Genomic DNA, 19,794 nt, shown 5'->3' on the forward strand with positions numbered 1-19,794 from the left:
ACTGAATGCATGGCAAAGCAGGGGATTATGGGGCTTGTAAAGATGGATTCTCTGCGGTCACACTGACGAATCGTTCCATTAGCTGTGAGCTGTGGTCTATAGCAACAATTTGTTTTTGGACAACAATTTGTAATCCTCAAAATACATACTTTTGTTATGCAACAACCATGTCTGGTTTTGGCAGAGATAGAATGACCATGTCTCAGGCAGCAACAACAAAAAAATTTTTTAATTCTCCAACATTTTATTCAGAACAGCTCTCCAATTCAGAACAGCTCTCCAACAGTTCTGAGTAAAAGCTTAAAGGCGTGACATTTCTCAGTCTCTCCATCATTGATTAATGTTGTTTGACAAAGTATTACACATGTTTGCAAAGAAAAAAAATAGCTTTAACCATAAGCAGCCACTCCTGCTCGAACCAGGTTTACAATATTAATATGAACTGAAACCTCAACTAAAAATCTCTTTGAAAACTGGCTGAAGGTAAACCACATTGAAGCCCCGAAAACGAAGTTGCAGGAAGAAATAAAATAAACTGGCGATCATGATTAATGAATGCTAGTATGAACGGCATAGACTGCGAGTTGTGCTAAATAATATTCTAGAGCTTTCCTTTCAACATTCACAACTCAATGATAGAATCACAAAGCCATTCCCATCACCAGTGACAAACCTGGCAGATACTGGCCCTCTTACATGAAAGAGTGACATAACAAACCAAAACAAACAGTCACGATGGATCTTATCAACCACTTGGCTGGGGTCACACACACATTTACCGTCGAGTACAAAACCATAAATGAAATGTATCGGGGTGTAATTGTTAGTGTGACAAACTGTAATAGATGGGAAAGAAATGCCCCAAGGTTGAAGATCTAAGAGCTACTGAACTGCGTGGCAGGCCGCCAAGCTTTCGGAGTGAGCAGTGATTAAGACTTCATAATAACAACAACACAGATAAAAGAGAGAGAGAGGGAAGAGGGAGAGACAGCAGTGCAGACTTCTGGGAGAGATGCTCAGGAGAACAGACGCGCACCCCCCCCCCCCCCCCCCCCCCCCCCCCCCCCCCTTATCCATGTAGAGCGGGGCCGATCCCTCGTATGGAGTGGTGTGATAATTACGGATTTAAGGACAGCCCACAGTCTGGACTGAAAGGGTGTAGAGTCAGCCAGGGAGATCCACGGGGGATTATTATTAATCACTGCACACACACTCACGCACACTTGCTCTTTCTGCCCGCGTAGAACTCAGCCTCGCGTTGTGAAATTATTACAGTGCGGCTCACGAATATCCACGGACGCGCTCAAAAACAATGATGTTCCAGCTGAGGGTAAGAGGTTTAGGAATCCCATAACAGGATGGCTTTTCAGGATTAGGTCTTTACATTCAGCCAGTGTCCTCTCACAGGGCAGTCATTAGTTGTGTGACACAACAGTTTCTGTTGATTTCCAAAATTGGCGTCCACTGCTCCAGCACCATTTGGACAGCAAATTTGGCATATATTCTCTCCCACGGCTGAGGACCACGATACTGAAAAGCCTACTGTTGTAGAGCTACTGAAGCAACAGTGGCTTGAGTGAGGAAAACGGTGTCTTGTGTACTCCCAGTCAGCCAACCCGGGAGAAACAATATGCTCCTCCACACCATAGTTAGGATGTAGTAGCCACAGACTGACGGAAAGCTAATATAAAGACAAATAACGCTGTCTGCCGATTACGTGCTTCTTTCCCTCTTTCGAAACCCTCAATGCGTTGCGAGGCACTGCCCTTACCTGCGCATCATCTGTTCCCTGTCATAAAGACAACGGACGGAAAGAAAAGACTAGCAGTCGCATAAGATGTCGGCGAATGGCAGCTCAAAGAGGAGGCCCAAGTGACCGTCCCCTCACGCGGGGAGCTGCACTCGAACCCTTGGCTCAGCGGGACGCCGTGTCCACACTCTGTCAAGCTTTTGTTTGGTTTTTGTCTCGCTTTGTTTGTCCACTGAATATTTATGTTTTCCAGCGAGGATACTGGGAAGAAGCCCAAAACAGTTAAGAGCAGCATAGCAGCAGTTCGACCGCAAAAAAAAGAAAAAAAGAAAGAAAGAAAGAAAGAAAGAACCAACGAGGGATTTTGTGGCCTATTTTTCCCGGGCCTGAAATATTTCACATATCATGTCTGGATTGTCCTACCAAAATTAAGTAAACAGTAGTGGGTGGGAATGTTGTCTTTTCTCTTCCACAAAAAAAAAAAAAAAAATGGCGGTGGTATGGAAACCTGCTGTACTTTTGGTTTCTGAAGTGATAGGATCTCCATGGCGACATCATCCATAACACTTACACAGATGTAGAGTACAACCATAAAACAAGGAGTCATAGGGTCTGATAAAGAGTTGGAGATAAGATTTTTTCGCATTACATGAAGCCTCTAGGTTCACGCCTTCCTTACCAGCTTCCATTGAGTGCTATTGAAAGGTACAATATTGGAAAACGTTGGAGGTGAATAACAACATTGTAAGACAGAAATTTATCTAAAAACCATCCCAACCACAACTTTCTAAATGCTCTGTAAATACATCACACTTATAGTTACTATAATGCCATTTTTACATGACTACACCAAATAATGAGAAAAAAACAGTCCTCAAAACTTTATCTTTGCATATCTCTAAACATATCTTTAAAATGCTTTCCTGAAGAAAAAAAGTACAAGTCTGCGGTGGAACTATTTACGATGTTGGAAAGTTGTAGGGGCTATAAAACATTGTAAAGTTATTCTTATGAATTATTGTTCACCGCAATCTCCCTGCATGTTGAAAAGCTGTAGCCACGCGTTGTACTAATTGGGTAACTGTAAAATCCAAAAATAAATCACTAATTTCAGAAATGGGCAAGAGAATTGCAGTTACAGTGCCTTGATAATGGTGCCTGTTATAAAGAAGAGCCTTTTTCACAAATCTTTCTTCTTATGCTCCAGAAAACTGACTATAATTTGGAGAGGACGGAGTCTATTGCACACGTATGTGTTTGATATGGAACGTACGAACAAGCTGTTGGCGCGATAGGGATGAAATCAGAATCAAGTTTGAACAACTCAAACATACTGAGAATCCAGCCAATGTCCTGTATGTATGATTCAGATTTTCAGTGCACACCTCAATTAGCGCCGAATAACAAATATAGATATTTTAAGCAAACTCTCCACGATGCTAGTAATAAGTGTAAATATAATCCGGAGACAGACCGAACACTTCTGCTTTCTAGAAGCAGAAAATAACAGAAAATAGCCTCTGTGTGAGGAACATTGCTACTAGGACGTAGACGGTTTCTATTACAAGTGGACAATTACTACTGCCTTTAGATTTGCTAACCATCAGCCTTTCTTATTTTAGGTAGCAATCAAACAGTCACAGACAGTAAAGCTAAGCTGGCCTATTAGTGTAGTACCTGTCCCTCCAGGTGTGTGTGTGTGTATTTGTGTGTGTATGAGAGTGTGTGTGTGCATGTGTGTGTTTGTGCATGTGCGTGTTCGTGTGTTTGTCTGTACATGTGCGTGTGTGTGTATGTGTGAGTGTGTGCGCGCGTGTGTGTGTATGTGTGTGCATGTACAACATACCTACCCCTTAGTTCTACACTAGAGCTTCAATGATCTAAAGCCTTCTGTTATGGTGTTGTTTAGAACTCTGAAATGTTCATATATTGAATAAGTCAAATTACACATATTTTAACAAATCATTTATTGGAATTACTTGAATTATGCACTGAATGCAGTTTTTTTTATTTTTAAATTTTCACAAAAACAGATTTTTGTCTTTAAATTGTTTAAACATTTAATAACTGATAATCAAATAACTTTTAAGCAAGAACATTTCAAAATCTCAAAAACATTTTTTTCTATGTCGGCTTTCCAAAGAATGCAGAATCATAATAACACAGCATAATAATAGCCTGTTGTCTACAGTTGACATCTGCTTGCAAATAATGTTAAGCTTCCTGCATGCTCAAAAATGAAAACACTGTAGACTAGGCAAACCCCATAAAGAATGCAGTCTATCTGCATTGATTAGGGAAAAACTGAAAGCTATTAACCAAGAGAAGCCCATGTTGGGTGAACTGTGGGTTCAAAGCAGGGATGGGTCTTGTCTGAGCTCCATCAGTTAAGGGGGAAGGGGGGGGGGGGGGGGGGGGGGGGGGGGGGGGGGGGGTTGGGGGGGCACTGAAACATGAGCAGCAGTCCGTGGATGACAAGGCAGTTTCTGACACCCAGCTTTGAATGCTCACTGTTTTTTTGCACGAATCGAACATTCACCCACAGCATCAGGTTTCCAGTATTGATAATCACTGGTCAAATTCAGAAGAATATCTGTAGACCGTATATATTTTCTGTGCACTTCCAAAAATGGTATTGGGGTTCAGATACACCCCTATTACACAAGTGCATACCAAAAATATAAACATCCTGCTTGAATGTGCATTCTTTTATGCCCCACAATATCCTCTAAAAACACTCTGGTTTGACGAATGCAGGAAGCTGACGTGTGCAGAAACTCCAGTTGCATTTGAGGCTGATTTTCCAATTTGAGTCATTCATTCGATGTGAAAACGAAGCACAGTTTTCACTGAAGAAAACCTCTGTGGATGTGAAAACCCTGCAGTCCGTCATCACCGGTTTCCGTGAGATCAACCGTCCTTTGAGCACCAGACCACCATCAGTGCTTTGTGGCATCTTGTTTTCTCGTAACATTCCAGCATCTTGGGGAAAAGAAATATTGGAAATGCTGCGGATCGCTTCGGTGCGGACGACCACAACATTAAAACCTCGCGTAAGAATAACAGTAATAAAAGCTGCGCCGCATGAACTGTTTATGCATTGTAAATTCCTCGCATTACAAAGGAAAGCAGGCGGAGATTTTTTAGCTGTGTCCCCAAGCTTTAGTGTGGCTGAACCAGTCCCTGCGTGGTTGCGGTTAATGGATGCTCGCAGCGCTGCGAACCCAGTGGGTTTTGGCTCAAAGCAAGACCTGGAGGGGCTCAAACGCACCCACTTCCAGAGCTGAGAAATATTTGAGATGTCTAAACTCGAGCAACCCAGCGTCGGAAAACCTCCTGAGAGCTATCTTCAACAACCTTGAAGATAGCTGTAGTAAAAAAAAAAAATGCACTAGATTTTTGTTTCCTAATTTATTTTCTTTTCACCCCCTCGCCCTACTTTTTAAAGGCACGGGTAAGAATTTTTCTGGCTTAGACAATCCAATAAATCACCGTGCACCTTACAAGCACGCTAACCTACAAATTAACTGAGCAAAAAAAAATAAAACAATACAAAAGCTTGGGTAGAGCAACCGCAAATTCATTTCAAGTGGATCAAAAAAGCAATTTCATGGCAGTTGATTTCCTTAAAGAAGTTGTTAGTTAGAAAGGGAAGAGGAACTGTCTTAGGAGAAAAGTGGGACACAAATAGACCTAAAGAGTTTCTGCCTTGAGTATAGAAGAAAAACTAATTAAATCTCCAAAAACACAAGACATTCTGTCACGTCAGGCACCTTCACTTTATCTATAGACAGACTGACAAGTTTGGGATTGCCTAGCGACCACTCTCCGAGCTCCATATCTGACTTGTTTAAAGCACTTCTGAATGCTATCAGCCCTAGGCAAACATCCATAGGGCCACAGATATATGTTGGGCGTGCCTTATAATCTTTAGACAGATATCGTTCAGGTGATCCTAGAACTTTAACCACCAGCACAGAGAGAAAAATGGGCCCGTTTTATAGATTGTTACACCCTTCCTGCATAAACACTCCAGAGGCTGCAAGCCAGCATCTCAACTGTCCTTATTACACATACACACCCATGCACGCACATGCACATGCACACACCCTACCTCATGCAAACATATGTGCACATACACAAGCATGCACAGACACACACACGCATGCACACGGCACATGCACACACACACACACACCTTACTTCACACAAACAGGCTGAAGGAGAATGCTGTGAAAATGAGATGTGCTTGAGACTGTGAATAACATTTATCCACAAATCTCTTATCCACAGCGACTGTGCACAGCTGCATCAGGTGCAGAATTCACCCTTCAAGAGACTGGCAGTCAGCAGCTCCAGGGGCTCACATGACAGCCTGCTCAGTCTTAGTATAAGCAGAGGGAAATTTACACTCACGCATACTGAAACAAACAGGAATATGGATTTTCAAGAAAGGTACAAAAAAAAAATGGGGACAAATGAAACATGCGTTCGGTCGGGCTTTCGCTCTGGAGCGTGAAACGGGCGCCCTGGCCTGCCGTCCGCGCGGTGAGCAGACGAAGCGCGGATCCCCCTCAGACGCTCCGATCTGCAGCTGAGTGCCCCCCCCTCCTCCGCAGCCAGACCCCGCCGGGCCGCGGGACACCCCGGCCGTCCCTCGGTGTTGCTGAACCCGTTTGTCCACGCCCTGCCCGGATCCCCGGCCCGCCTCCCCGCCCGCCTCCCCGTGCGCCTCCCCGTGCGCCTCCCCGCTCGCCTCCCCGTGCGCCTCCCCGCTCGCCTCCCCGTGCGCCTCCCCGCGCGCCTCCCCGCGCGCCTCCTCTGACCTCCGCCCGGCCGGAGCGCCTCCCTCTCCCCCATGCGGGGCCGGGGCACCCAAGCGCTCCGCCAGAACTCCCCCCCTCGCGCCGCAGATACTTATCCGAGACGGGCGGTCGCACAGACGGACGAGTTCTGATTCAAACAGAATCAAAGCAGAGCCGCGGTCCATCGAAAGCACTTCAGACGTTTTCCAGAGAACAAAAAAAAACAAAAAAACATGGCACCTACTGCACAAGTCCCCTTCGGTGAAGCTGGCAGCGTTTCCGGAAGCCCTCCAACCAACTGGATCTCCAACTTTATAAGACATTGCCGTTCGGACACTTAATATAGCGACCAGCTCACTGTGACCCCCAAAAAAAAAAAGTTTGGAGTGTGCGCTTTAGGGATAAGGTTGACAAAATAAAACATCTCAGAGCCCAACAATTACATCATTTTATGCTTCTAAATATGTACAGTAAGCCAATTGGAGGGGTTTCAATCTCTGTCAGGGGCTACAATACACAGAGCTGCATAAAGTACAGTTTCAGTGATGCAGCGCCAGGGGTGCAAATTATAGGACAACCGTGACCGTGGCTATTCAGTGCCCGGGACAATTACTCCTCGACCTGTCCATATCGGTAACATCCAGACCCACTCCACGGCTCTACTAAACGCGAAACCCAAAACCGTTGACTCTCAGCTCAGGGGGACGTGTCTCTCTTTCATCAAATAAACTCTCACTAAACATCTGTATATAGCACGCGGCCCAAGTTCGCAGCGGGGAAACTGGACTCGCTGCTCTCGGCCAGTTGGCATCGCTCGTCCCGTCACACCATCGCAGCGGCGATTCTGCTGACTGCCCCGACGGGCAGCCCGGCGGTGGGCCTGGCGCTCGACCACCTGCCGCTCAGAGCGGCGGCACAAAGGACAGAGCGGGGGCGGGGCCCCCCCAAAAACCGCACATTTCAACAATCCTTATCAGGAGTCAGTGACCGCCCCCACCCCCACCCCCACCAGGGCTCCGTCTCACGGCAACAAACACCCCCCCCCCCCCCCCCCCCCCGCAGGCCTTAGTTACCGAACCGGGCTCAGGCTGTGGAGCGGCTCGATGCTCTCGTTACGTGCGATTATGTCTGAAGACTGTATGACACCGCTGCAGCCCACTCCAGCTCCGGGGGCGGTGGTCGGGGTCTCTGGTGGGGGTTAAACTCAAAAGCCCCCCCCACCACCCCACCCCCCACCTCCACCCAAAAAAAAAGGCACTGCGGCCACCATGAGGAAATGGGGAAAAATGCCCAGCCTCCAAGAGCAATAAACTACAGTCTTTTGGTTACACCTTTTTTTTTTTTAAAAACTCAAGACCCATAATCAATCTTTGTTCTGCTTCGTAGGAAATGGGAACCTATGACCAGCCACTACATGATCTGTGAACGATAACTGCTAATGTGTGTAGAATGTGTGTTGAAGCCATACAGGATTTTTGCTTAGCTTTAAGGGTCACCTAATATGAAGTATTTCCTTTCATCTATCAACCGTAAGGTGGTTTATACTTTATATTTCTATTCACAAATGATCCAAATTCCCATACTCAATTAACTTATTGTCAGAAGTGTGAATGCAATTTGAGCCAAATGCTTCTGTGGCATTTGTTTTTTTTTTTTCATTTTCAGTGCCGATCATGCTTCATCTATCAAAATGATCTATTTGCCCCACACAAAATAACTAGACTGTTCCAGTTGAAAAAAAAGTGGAAAATTTTGAAGAATGTTTTTCTTTTTTTTTGGGATGACTGGATTCCTTTTGCAAGAATGACCCATGAGCAAGTTATGGTTAGTCTGTAGTTAAAATAGGGATAAACTGATAAACCAGTAAACCCCACAAAAGGCGTTAATTATCCTGAAGGTGAATCACAGTTGTTTCACAATCCTTATAGTGGTCAGAGAAACACTGGGACGGTTCTGACACACATCAAAACATGACAGATTAGATTAGGTAAAAACAGACCAAACCCTATTTTACACAACCAAATATACAATGGATGAACCCTATTTTACACCACCAAAGAAACAATGGATGAACCCTATTTTACACAATCAAAAGTATAATGAACGGACCCTATTTTATACAACCAAATATACAACGGATGTTCATACAAGAATAACTTGTCACTTGTGTAATCATACTGTGAAAATAATTGCAAATATACCTTCAAGTGCAACAGTCCAATGGCAATCTTTTATTTAAAGTCATAAGCCTTTGAATATATTCCAGATTTAAAGTCTGTTAAATATTCCCAGAAATGCTGGGGGAACTCGTGTTGAAGGAACACCAGGTATGAAAGTTAAAATAAACATCTGACTAAGGTGTCTCGGTTTTTTCCATCACATTCGTGGGAACATTCCGTGTGTTTCTTCTCATTAATTGATTACTCATAACCACGATGCAGGCAGATGGGCCAGCCCTAATCTACAAAATCTTAAACTGGAAGCCGGCCATGTGACTGTGCCGTACAAAAGAAACGGGGTGTCTTGCAGTGATAACACTGTCTGATTTCGCGTCTTAAGAAAACTGGCTTTGACTATTTAGTCCTCTCTACAGTGCCCCTCCAGCGCCACAAAGCACTTCCTCGTATCAGAAAATGCTGAATTACTGAATTATGCAATTTAGCACATATTCCTGAAACTTTCTTTGGACTTATGTCAACAAACTGCGCATTAGAGTAAACATGGGGAAAATTAGTTGAGTGGGCTAAAATGCTGTTTCTTTTCAAAGCTTACTTGCATTCACTGGTGATCGTCTTGCAGTAACAATACAGAAGTTTCCAGTAATATCCATTTGGAATAAAAAAGCTGGGCGTAGAAGCCAAGATATAAGCTTGATGCATTCGCAGCTATATACATTTACAATTAAAACCACCTTACAGTCTATCAGTCCAGCCAAACTGCACACTTGATTAGTGGAACAATAAGGAAAACAAAAACTCCTGAGATTTACACTTTATGAAGTCATCTCTTGTCATGAAATCATCCATGTTTCACATCGCTAAATATGCAGCACACAACACCCCTTTTATAACTATCAACATCCACAATGACAGCTTACCCAACAGATATTTCTGATGAAAACCAGATGCGTGCGTGTGTTTGAAACTCAAAGTGATATCACCAACATCTATCAGGTCTGAAAAGCAAAACAGAAACGCAAACAAAAAAGCAAAAAAAGTATAAAATCCCCCACAATGCATTTTGGTTTTGGTGGCCCCAGGTCTGGTGCCACGCAGGAACAGAAGGGCCCATGTTATTGTAACCTCTGCCTGAGTCAGATGAATCAGACTCACTTTGTGTGCATATAATATGGCAGCCAAGGTTTGGGATTTTAAAAAAGGGTACTGTATGAGCATGCTCGCCGGGGCCTTTATCGGTCCATCCGTGCAAAACGTAGCTGCAATGCGGCACGACTTAAAAGCGGTCTTAAACGCAGCCGTACGCCTCACAGCGCAGAAACTGTGTTTGTGAGGTTGTCCTTCAAAAACTCAAGATGCTATCTCTTCTTCTTTTTTTCCACGCCGCATAGCTGTTGAAGGATTGACACAATGTTCTTTCCCACTAAAATCGCAAACGAAAACAAAACAGAAAAATGTTGCTGCAGCTCCCGCAGCACCCCATTAATTTTTATTCTTCTGCGCTTCGGTCTTTTTCAGTAACTTTCGAACGCTGGATGCTCTCTGGCCCTTCGGTGCGGGAGATCTACCACATCCTGCAGCTGAGCCAGCCTTCTCGAGGGGACAGACGCTGGGGACAGTGGTCCACAGTCGGAGTAAAACAGCAAGCTGGTGTAAAAGTATTGGCTAGTTGTAATGTGTGGGCCGATAGCACCTTCTGTGAATAGCTGAAAAATCCACATTCACTTTTCAGTTGAAATAGTACATTTCACTCAATACATATGCCCCATGTGGTTTCATTCTGCTAATACGATTGCTGTTAGTTAAGACGGTTTTTTTAATTCAATGTCCCAATTGTGCTTTGGTCGAACGTACTCATTGGGGGATTTGTAGAACATATTCGGAATTATTTGCGAGACAGAGCCAGAAAATTCAATGGCATATAAAACTCTTAACTGTATAATGCTAAGCAGAGGAATAATGAAATTACTCATGCTGAATAGTACGAGCTGGCCAAACACAAATGGCCGTGATAAAAAGCGGACTGCATGCTAAGTTTCACAAGTCATTCTTTAAACTGTAAAAATTCTAGGGGTGTGCCGACTCATTGGAAAATACAACTATCATTACGAGTTTGGACTGTTTTATGACTACAACTATCAATAGACTATTTTTGGGAGAAAACCATAATAAAAAGAAATAAATGAGTGAACATTTCAAAGAAAATGGAAAACTCCTTTAAATGCAAATGGATCCAGTCATTTTTAATTCCATTTATACTGTATAATATTATTGCCACTCAATACCGCTCAAGGGACCCCCTGGATCTTTACTACTTTTCACCACATTAGTGGCGTTCCCAATTGTTATGAATTAGTGGCGTTCCCAATTGTGGTGTTTTCTAGCTATGAAGCAAAGGAGGTCAAATAATACTATTGTCATGCAAACGATTTTTAAGGATTACAGTCAAATTAACGTGACAAATTAATGTGTTGGACCAGACAGTGATAAGCGCAATTCATCTTACCTGGATTTATTCGTAGCTATGTACCTTACAGCTTGGTTATTTCAATGTGAGTACAAAAAAAAACACATAGAAATAAACATTTTGAACAAGCAGAGAATAACTCAGCATTTGCATAGCATCCCTTTTTTGTGTTTATTATTTCCCCTTTTTATTTTATAAAGCATGTCCCAATAATTCTGTAACATTTAACCCCCTTGTAGGACAATGAGTGAACAGCACCGCAGGTTCCTTTCCCCGCAGACCAGCTGTGTCTCCAGTGAGCTCCAACCTGTGACCGAAAACATTTTCTTCACTCCTTCAAAATGGAAGCCTAGCCCTCGTTCAATGCATCCTGACAGTTATGGCCAGAAATCAATGCATTTTAGTTCAGCAATGGATTTTCTGTATAAAACTGCATCTGACTGTGATGACAACAAATAATGGACATGACAAACTACGACTACATGAGGTCAGTACGCCCCATCCAAATTAATATTTCTTGAGAGAAGCAAACATAAAATATGATTTTAACTTGTGGAACCGGCCGTTTTTTAATACAGTATAGTGCAATAAAGTGGAAGTTTAAGACAACAGCCTCTTTGTGCGGTAAATCCAATTTAAAACATTATGGCGAGACGTCAAATGCACTCGTCAGGAACCTGAGCTGTTGAAGGTGCCCTGCTTCAGTGTGTTCTCCTCGCTGAGTGGAGGCCATGTTTTTGTCCTCACGCAAATGCTCATGGCAGTGTCCTCCAATGTGCCATTCTTGTATACAATCATCAATTACAAACAATTATAAAAACAATCCACGAGAGGTTCAAAACTATTATTATATGCCCCGATGCACAACCTACACAGTCCCTGAACAAACTGGGACGAGACACAGCAAGGTAACACAACCTCAGCTGTTATGTAAGGCTTGAATTAGCCTACTTTAAAAGGGTATGCTGTAGCGAGCCATGCAGTTTCTACTGGCTTATTTCCTTTTGGACTAACATAAGGACGGAATGTCAACTGCTGTGTTCGTTTTTACAAAGCAACACAAAATGTAGCATTTAAATGTTTTATCAGTCTAAAGTCATTTCCGCCAGTACTAAGTACTTTCAATGTCTATCAGCATCATTTACAGTTGAAAAATGTAGATAAAGAAACAGGCGCATATATTGCCAGCTAACTATGAAGTGTCGTGCCCGTTTCATTTCCCTAAGCAGAGCTGACGATGCCAGCCTAGGGCGTTAATTAAATCAGTCTCTTCTTTGACAGGGGCTGGGAACTGGAGTTGATTTATAGACCTTCTTCACACGTTGTACTTGTAATCTGATTAGGCAAAGTTAAATGAAAGACAATGAGGCTAATTAAATATGGGAAGTGAGACATTCTGTCAGTCCATTCTAGGTACAAAGCTAATTCTGTACACCTCCTTTGCATAAAATACTACATGATATAATGAGGTTACGAGTAAATAATCATTACTATGTTACTTTGTCTGTGAGGCCTTTTTATTCATATAGACATTGTTAATCAACAGCACACAATATGCTAAACATAGACAACTACCTTAAGAGGCAGAATGCTGAAAAGTGTAGAATTCAGATGCTGAATTGTTTAATTGTTGAGTTGAAATACCGTGCAAGACCAAATGCAGTGGCACCTCAATATCGGACTCCAGTGTCAACCTCCATGAAAACTTAGTTTAGCTTTTACAGTTACGTCCATCTGCGGAACATGCAAGATTTTCAGGCCTCCTGCAAGCAACAAGGAAGGGCTTTCAGCTGCGCTGGAAGCAGAGGGAGAAAGAGGTTCTTTAATTGTTCATCAATTAAAAAAAAAAAAAAAAGACTTCTTTCTTCCTCTCTGCTTCAAGTGCAGGTGATCTTTCCCCCCTGGTTGCTACCGTTTTCCTCTCCTTGTTCCTTCAAGAGTGCAGTGAGGCACCACCAGAGCCCTTAATTTCCCTCCAGACCTCCTGCATGCAAAGGATGGTCTTACACAGTTCTGACAAACTGTCACTGTGGTGGACACGAGCCAGATGAATAACTATATCATAAAATATATGTTATGTTATTCAGCCCACAAATACATACACAGAAATGCATATTGAATGTTCCCCTCCCTTCTTCCCCCAGGACTCCATACTTAAATGTGTTGCTGCTTTGTTAAACATCACAAAAGGATGTTCACTGATAATTAAAGAGGGTATTCCAAGTACTACTGTATCTGCAGGCCAGATTTAAATATCTTAATATTAAATTTCACAGACTTGTGACAGTAACTTCTACTCATTTCATATGATCTGTTTACTTACAGATAATTTCACAAATTAGATGATATGTGTGATCAACAAAAACGACTTATCTCATGAACACATGGAAGTGTCTTTCCTCCCACCCACCCTCCCTATTATGGCATTTGGTATTTCTTTTGCTGTTTTGAAAACAACTATTTGGGACGTCATTTAATTTGTCATATGAATTCCGTTATTTGCTCTAAGATTTTTTCTTTTTTTTGTAATTCGCTTTTTGACTGCAAGTACATTAAATTTGCCAAATGAGAACGAAATTTGTTAAATCAATAAAAAGCACGACTCCGTTGCATGACAGCACGTCCTGGAGGAAGCGCTCTAACTCGTATTTGACAAGCGCCATCTCGCGACAGAAGTGGAAAAGCTTTCAAACACCCAGCAAACTCTTGTTTAATGTGCTTTGGCAAAATTCACGATTTACATTCATGTAGTTTTGTTTCACGACTTATAAATACAGAATGTTTATAAAATGAATATTTTCGTTCTGTTCATTTGTTTAAAAAATGGCGAATAAGTTAAACAAGCATGACAAAACCCAAGAATGGCTTTGATTTGTTGAATTTTTGTCTTTGTCTTTTTCAATAAAAAAACTTTGTAGTCTTAAACACAAATAGCCTATTGTTCAGGATAACAAGCACTTAGGACACAAGCACAAGTATACAACCAAGAAGAAAGGCCTAAAAACATGTCATATAACACAAAGATCTTTTATTATAATTCACAATTTTGGCATATATAATGTTCATTTTACAATTCAAAAGTATTTAAACATTTGTCTTATACATTGGCAACATGGCATTTGTAAAAAGTGCTTCCTTTTCCTTATATTTGTAGGTCCAAAACGTTCGACAAGTGATACGATTTACGACAAGCGTAAAAGTGAAAAGGCACTGTTCCGACATCTGCCCGAGTGTAATAATAAAAAATAAAACAATAATAATATAAAATACAGTGCGCATGAAATTGACAACAGAGAGCAGGCTTTGAAACTGTTTTCACTGAACAACCAGTGAGAAAGCACAAAAAAAGTCATCTTCATGTGGAATCATCATAGATACGGCAAAAGACATTTTGTATAGAGGCATCCTTTCACATTTTGAATTATACAGCATAAATATAAAGATGTAATTCTATAAAGCGTACACTGAGAGGCGTTCAATAGATCAGTACCCGAACCTATGGCAATTTAAAAAATACAATAAGCTTAATTCCGTCATATTTTGACGACATATAGTGCATAAAATAAACTGCTTATATGAAGCAGATATCACTGCATTCCAGTCCTATACTTTGGCATTAAATTCAGTCCATCTACAGTCTCTTATTTGAGTTCTGTCAGACACATGCCTAAATAGACATTTCTGTACCTTAAAGCGGAATTGAGCTGAAGTGTCTGGATGAAAGCATGGCTAGGAATTCTGTCCACATACTTCTGTATGTATGTATGTAAAAAATGCGAGATGAGTGAGAACTATGCATTTTGCAGATTTAATACAAACTGTATAAGGCACAACGCAAATTACATCTAGAGTGGAAATGACGCAAAATAGATGCTAACTTTGAACATTGTATAACAGATTAAAAATCGTAGCCAACTTTAGATGCACAGATATGTTTTGCGTAGCTGACAACACATACGCGAGCGCATTCTTACATTAAGGCACAAAACAATCATTCGATCACTGTTAAGCGTGTGAAAATGAGCTTATTGTTTCGTACAAAAGGCACATACATGTATACCTCAGCTGCCTGGCTCCTTTTTGAAACAGAGTTGGATCTGTCAGATACACAGCAAATATCCAGAAAAAAACCATTGAACCAGTTTTTAATGTCCTACATTTTTACAGTTCATTTTACGCACAGTTGCCCATGGCTTTAACAAAAGACCCATCGGGAAGTTGCCTGAAGATACCCCTTAGTGTCTCCAGTTCCCGGGTGAGATGTTCAACCCTCTTGCGCAGTCTGTCGTTGTCATTTGCCAGCTCTATGACTTTCTGTTGAGTTTCCACGTTGCGCATTTTCGCCTTGTCCCTACTCTTCCTGACAGCAACATTGTTTCGCTCTCTCCTCAAGCGGTATTCTACGCTGTTCTTGTCAATGTGCTTTTTGCTTTTCCCCCGCTCGCTGCCGCCCCCCATCATCTTCATCGATCCGCCCGGTAGGTGATTGTGTTGGTGGTGAGGGCTCGGGACAGGGGTTGGGGGAGGCGTCGGGTGGCCGGGCTGGAGATGCATAGTTGTCTGCGCGCACTGCGCAATCTGGTACTGAAGATGGGACAGATGCTGCGGATGATGATGGTGAGAAGGATGGTAAGTTGGCGGCATTGAAGCCTGAATTGCGTCTTCGTCCTCCCTGGGTTCTTGCTTTATCGCGACAGGTCGGATTCTTGTCGCAGACGGGTTATCATAGAGCGGTTCCAGCTTTGAAGAATCCATGTAGTTGGCCATGCAGCCATAAACTTGTTGGTGAGCCCCAGGCACTCCGCCGGTGCCGTGGGGGTACTCGTACTCACCGCTCGCCAGTTTAGCTTTTTCTTGTTTGGAACTGTTATGGAGTAAATCGGCCAGGAACTCGTCGTTGAAGGTCGAAGGGTCTATGTAAGCACTTATGTCGATTGAGTTTTCGTTCTCGCAAATCTCACCCAGGTCTCCAGTTGCAGGAGGCTCTTTGTAGCAAAACGCACTTTGCTGACTCTGGGGCAGGTTGGTCATCAGGGGCCGTTGCGCGACCTCGTAGAAGTTGGACTGCTCCATGGAGTATCTATAACCCGCCTGACATGGTGAAGAGCTCCGGGAATCCAGCTTGGTCGCAGTACCGGAGAAAGCCGCAGTGGCTCGACGAATAAAGCGCAGGTTTCGTTAGTGTTCTCACAAGGTGAGTTGCAGTTTGAATGTGATCTGTCGCGACAGGACTGACAAGCGTTGACGGTGTCTACCTGCAAAGAGTGGTGTTCCAGAGTCTGGTCAGACTGGTCTTTGAGCACAAGCACCTCTCAACTGACAGTATATGGACAAGCACGCTATATATACATCTCGGTGTAGTGGCAGGACGAAGTTTTCTGGGTCCTAATGCTCAACCATACGAAACCCCAACACGTTTTACCAATATTTCATTGACACAGTGAATTAACACAATACTAAAATAAGCAAATATACCTAAGTGTAAGCAGTTTACAGTCATTTTAAACAGATAACGACAAATTATATGCTAATCCAAAATACTTCTACAAACTAAGGGTAAGAAATATAATTTCAGGTTACTGTTTAGACTGTCAACTGTCACATTTGCGTCGCATTCATATGAACATCTGGATTTCGATTAAATAGCACATTCATTATATCCTGATGAAGTTCCTATTCAAATAATGATCCCCACACTTAGCCACTCTCACATAATTATGTTGATGTGAATAATTGATTGCAAACTGTCAGAACAATACTTAATATAAGTTAATCGGTGAATTTACACGTCTCAGTATATTCCAGCATTATTCGTGCGAGCCATTCCCAGGCATTAAAATATTTGTTTATTACTATAAGTGTGGATTTTTAATTCAAACGAAATTTTGGGTACAATATTAAGCTAATTTAAATCACTCCAAATGAGTAATAATGTTTTGTGAATGTTGTAGAAAAAGAATCGACCTTCTCTCCAACGTATAGTAGTATGCATTTACATTTTGTAAACAAAACCTCTTTTTTGTTATTTACATTATCGTAGCAATGCATGCAGGACAATGTACAGAAAAATATTCTACCATTCATTTAGATAATAATAATAATAATAATTATTATTATTATTATTATTATTATCATAGAGTAGAGAAAATAATACAATTGGATATTTATTCATTTTTATTTGGCATGATAGGATTTATGGCATTGATCTGTGAAAAAAATGGCTTGTAAAGACTTAGCGGACACTGTCCGTCAAACAAAAAATATAGTGAGGGTAGAGTAGGTGGAAATGCGCGTAGTGGACGCAACCACGCTTTAGAGCTTGTTTCTATGTAATACCCGGTTCGATGGGGACTCACGGTTCACGGTACTAGACAGGCGTCAGTTGATTTAATCAAACCTGCGCTCACTGTGCGCTCCAGTTTGCGGGTGTTCTATGTGACTTGCGTTTACTGGATTTCTATGAAGAAAGCCATAAGGTTTCTCATAAAAACTTATTAACCTAAAAAAAAAAAAACATTGTATGCTTCTAAAACAGGGAACCAGAATACAGTACAGTTACATCATACAGATAATATTAAAATCTTACTTCTTCTACAGAAGAAAAAAATGCAACGTTTGCAAAATTCTGTAAATTTTCAAAAGAATATTTAAGCATCCATACATAAAATTTCTCCCTCCCTCTCTCAAATATATATATATATATATATACACAAACGTTACATTTTTCAGAGATAAAAGTGACTGTTATCTTTAAAATGCATCTAACCAGCCCCTTAACAAAACTGAGTGCAGCTCTTAGCAAGATGAAAACAGTAACTTCGGTTTGTCAGAAGAGAGAATGTCAGACCTGTTGGCACATGCCACACCAATATAATCTCTTTGCAAATACACTAGACTGGGAGCTCCCTCTGTTGTCTCCCTGTGCAGTTACCATCAAATTCAAGGGCACACAGGGCTGTTTCTTTCTTAAGATAAGCTGTCACTTCTGCAAGTATCCTTAGACATTTACTCCTAACAAGAACATCAGATTAATGTTGTTTTTCAGACCTCCGTAAGAATTTTAAAAATGAACCCAAGGGAAATTATTGGGGGTCTGTGGGCTTGTGGTCTATAGGTTACCTTGCATATGATCTGTTTCTCTTTCAGTTGTTGGCGGTAGGCCTACATGTTAAGGGAACCATATATTTGATACTGTGTTATATTTGTTATTGCACAGCACAGGAAATCTACAAAAAATGAGCATCAGGTCCATGAATGGCTTACAATTTAATTAGTTAACATGAAATGTCCATAAACCAAATTAACTTTGTCTTACTGTTTCTCCAAACGAGAGCAGATTAATTACTAAACATACTGATGCAACTCATTGTGGGTTATTGCATCAACAACATTGTAGTTAAAAAAGGGGGAAGTGACTGGAGGCTCAAACCCATAGACTACTTTAGAGTTCCTTTGTCAGGAGTGAGCAAGTCCCTGTAGAGCTCTACATGCCTGCAGTTTTTAATGTTGGTTACCCTTTAATTCATTGCTACGTATATTACATAATTGATATTTAAAGAATAAATAGGATCACTATTTGCAGGTGAATTCACTGTGATCCAGTTTTTCATAAGTGAACTTCCATAATTCCATATGAAAATATCATCACATAAGCCTAAAGTCACCACCGCCTACATGTCAAACCAAGGGTGAAATAAAGTGAAATATAAATTCAAAACTATCTTTAGCCTTAGCTTACATACTTAGGTAGCCTAAATCTGATGTGTTTATGTGCATGTTTACAAAAATACTGCACAGGTAGAATTGTTATTGACTTGGGATATTAGATACAGCCAAACAATGTTTTACACAACTCAAAAAGCAGCCTAGTCTACTGAAGTGAACTTCAGTTTTAATGACTGTTTGATCCAGAGAGAGGCTATCACAGCCGTTATTCCAACCCAACCGTAGTATGTAGCCTAAATACGTAGGCTAGGTAATATTTCCATCTCTTTCCATTCGACGCTAAAATAGAGCTCTAAATTAGAGCCGATATCGCGTACAGTCAGTACTGCTCATTCGTCGTCGCGGTCTGAAACTATGGACTGTGATCGCGGCCGTTATATGAGACCCCACCCGACTACTTCTGTTTATAATTGGTCGTCGTGTCTGTCACTCATTCGGCATATTGCATCATCCCGTTTAACACTGTGTCCAATAGCTGGTAGACTTCCTTACATGGCGAGAAAGATTTCGCAATACTTCGAGCAGCTCCAGTCCTAAACAAAAACAGAAAGAATCTTTTTAGTCAAAAAGGAAATAATTACTCTTTCTTTTGCTTCGATGGACGAGATTGAAAGCTACTATTATTAAAGGTAATAGCTGATTTTCGTTTTTTTTTTCGTATTTGCTAGGTTTAGAAGAAAAGTGTTCAAACAAAATAGCTGCCAGCTAACGTTAGCTTGCTAACAAGCGAGATGTAGCTACAGTTTTGTACAGATTTAATTGTAGCCAGCTAACGTTAGCAAGCTATGTAGTTGTTAGCTCTGTGTTATGCAGCTGTGGTGTTGGGGGCTTTAGTTGGTACACTTTTAAAATTACGCATACATTATCCAG

General features: G+C 41.6%; 1 protein-coding gene across 1 annotated transcript; it reads right to left on the reverse strand.

Annotated features, from left to right (window-relative positions):
• Positions 1-14,207: 14,207 nt before the first annotated feature.
• cebpa (CCAAT enhancer binding protein alpha) lies at positions 14,208-16,527 on the reverse strand. The gene has a single exon (XM_035396453.1). The coding sequence runs from the start codon at positions 16,270-16,272 to the stop codon at positions 15,373-15,375; it is 900 nt and encodes a 299-aa protein (XP_035252344.1). The 5' UTR covers positions 16,273-16,527; the 3' UTR covers positions 14,208-15,372.
• Positions 16,528-19,794: the final 3,267 nt, after the last annotated feature.

The sequence above is a fragment of the Anguilla anguilla genome, chromosome 16 (genome assembly GCF_013347855.1).
Source record: "Anguilla anguilla isolate fAngAng1 chromosome 16, fAngAng1.pri, whole genome shotgun sequence".
Lineage (NCBI taxonomy): Eukaryota > Metazoa > Chordata > Actinopteri > Anguilliformes > Anguillidae > Anguilla > Anguilla anguilla.